This window comes from Heptranchias perlo, chromosome 2 (genome assembly GCF_035084215.1).
Source record: "Heptranchias perlo isolate sHepPer1 chromosome 2, sHepPer1.hap1, whole genome shotgun sequence".
Classification (NCBI taxonomy): domain Eukaryota; kingdom Metazoa; phylum Chordata; class Chondrichthyes; order Hexanchiformes; family Hexanchidae; genus Heptranchias; species Heptranchias perlo.
This window is the reverse complement of record NC_090326.1, coordinates 69,777,449-69,779,829: the sequence shown is the minus strand read 5'-3', so window position 1 is coordinate 69,779,829 and position 2,381 is coordinate 69,777,449. Positions and strand designations below refer to the sequence as shown.

At 39.9% G+C, this 2,381-nt stretch overlaps 1 protein-coding gene across 2 annotated transcripts; it reads right to left on the bottom strand.

Moving 5' to 3' along the window:
* Positions 1-327: 327 nt before the first annotated feature.
* On the bottom strand, positions 328-1,286 carry LOC137333745 (proline-rich protein 15-like). 2 transcript variants are annotated; one of them, XM_067998071.1, is made up of 2 exons: positions 1,010-1,286; positions 328-826 (listed from the first exon to the last, which is right to left on the bottom strand). In XM_067998071.1, the coding sequence occupies exon 2, from the start codon at positions 796-798 to the stop codon at positions 466-468; it is 333 nt and encodes a 110-aa protein (XP_067854172.1). In that variant the 5' UTR covers positions 799-826; positions 1,010-1,286; the 3' UTR covers positions 328-465. The 2 variants fall into 2 exon arrangements, with proteins under 2 accessions (XP_067854172.1, XP_067854181.1); XM_067998080.1 differs by having other exon boundaries at positions 328-823.
* Positions 1,287-2,381: the final 1,095 nt, after the last annotated feature.

Here is a 2,381-nt window from a genome sequence, read left to right as displayed (position 1 = left end):
ATTAAAAAAGCTCAACTCCTTTTAATCTCCAATATAAACAATGCCTTGGTCGGGAGTTGACGCTGTTTGTAATCTTCAAGCTTCATAACAGCCACAGACGAAGTGTTTGCTAAAGGTATCTTTCTCAACATAAACTAATAACTAGAATCTTTTTTTCTCCAAATCAGAACAAGCGTTTCTTCATCATTCTAACACACTGTGAATTTCACTGCCAGTCTGTGCACCTGATGGGGAAAGAATTCAGGAACCGTAAAAATCAATCTAAAGCAGTAGGTATCTACGTTGCAACAAATAAATATTTAACGTATAATTCATGAAATATTCAAGGCAATATAAATTGACACTTTAATTTCAGCTTTTGTTAATTACTATTAAATTAAGGGCTGTACAATCTCCCATTAGAGTCCATTGACAAGTCTTTAAATATACGCGAACCGACGACGCCTTTAGAAATTGTACTTTGCACTAGTTTTCTTCATTTGTATTTCCATTCGCGTTGCCTTCAAAAAATTTGGGGCTCTCCGGTAAAGTAGCCCGTACTCTGCGCTTTTCCTTGAAACGTCCTGAGCGAGAGATTTTCAGGTTCCTGCGCGTGCTTTTCTCGTTAAATCCTTTTTCCAGTTTGGGGTCCATGTATTCCTTATCCTCGATAAGATTGGGATGTTTGTTTTCCTGGGCCGCCGTTTTGTCCGTGGACAACTGCACATTCTCCAACCCTGCCCCTTTGTCCGTCAGTTCCTTCGGCTTCTTCTTCATGGTCATCGATTTCCACCAACTGGTCTTCCCACCGTCAGCCATTTCCCGGCCACTTCTCACTTTTGACCTGCTTTAAAGTACGGAAAGTATCATTGGAGGAGTAAAGATTACTGCTTTCAGTTGCAGATCGACAATTTCATTTGTACATAAGATTGAAAACCTCATCACAGAAAACATAGACATAGCACAAAATATTAAAAATCGATGTCACCTCCAACTTTTTGATCAGTTCCACATCATCATTTCGTCTCACCTGTTTGCCTCTCAGAAGCTTTGCCTTGATCCGCAACAGAATTTTTTCGACTGATTCAAATGACCAAATCGCCTTTTAGTCCGCAATTGTTAGTCCATGTTTGCCGAAAGTCCATGCACTTTGCCCCAGTAGTTTATTATCCAAGTGTCGGTTGAAGATAAGGTTTAAAAAAAAAATTGGCTGCTTTGCACTGCCCGCCGTACCCCGGCTGTGTTGGTGTGCACTGAAGCGACCTTTCCGCTCTGAGCTGCTTTGCTTCCTCAAGCTGCAAGACTTGCACAGGTAGATAGCGGAGGCCCCGCCCCCTCCCGCGGTGCGCTCGCGGCTTTGGCAGGGGGTGTCAATCAAGCAGGGCGCGCGCACCTCAGGTAAGCTCGAAGTTCAGGCTCCAGCTCCACGGAGGTGCTGCACCTGGATCAGGCGCCGCCGCGAGGCGTCCAAACTCCATACAAGCTTTTTTTTTGTTTTTTAAAAAAAAGTCTTGGCGTTTTAATACAGTATTCTCTCTGTAATAAATTACTCCTCGTAAATTCACTGACGTTATAATGAGGAAAGTCAATCCTTCAAGTCTGAAACAAAAGCAAAATACTGCGGTTGCTGGAAATCTGAAATAAAAACAGGACTGAGGAAAGGTCATCGACCTGTAACGTTGACTCTGTTTCTTTCTCCACAGATGCTGCCTGACTTGCTGAGCTTCTCCAGCAATTTCTGTTTTTACTTCAAGTCTGAAAGGTTGGTTTATACTTCTAACAGTGCCTAAATTTCGCAATCGTATTATGGCGAATGGGCTCCGAACTGTTTAGAAACATTCTCCCTTTTTACTGGGTTAGGGAAGAAGACATTCAAAACATTAAAACATTTAAATGTGCGCATTTATTCTATGCATGTCAAATTTACCATAATGTTTTATATTTCTTTCCAGAATTTAGTCTTATATTAAGTTTTACACAGTGTGAACTAAATAAATTGTTCAAAACATTGGATAGCATTAATTAATTGTACATAAAAGCAACAAAACTGATTGTAAAATGATGATGAAAATACAAAAAAGCTCAGGATTTATAATCTAGAAAGGTGGTAGAGGCAAATTTATATACAATACTACATGATATAAAGCGGCCCAATTTATTATTTCAGATTAAGATAGGACAGCAGGATTAGAAGACATAAAAGGAAATTACTGAAAAGTAAATTCAAGACAGGTATAACAGAATTAAAAACTTCTACTCAAAAAGTGTTAAATGTTTGCAGTGGTTTGCCAGCAAGGTAGTAGAGGCAGAAACATTGGGGTTGTTCAAAGTACAGTTGGATATTGCAATAGCAGAATTAGAATACTAGAGGGATGGATGAACTTTGATGGGCTGAGTGACCT

Excerpts from the sequence above, each read along its gene's own strand:
- LOC137333745 (XM_067998071.1), bottom strand. The coding sequence starts at position 798 with ATGGCTGACGGTGGGAAGACCAGTTGGTGGAAATCGATGACCATGAAG.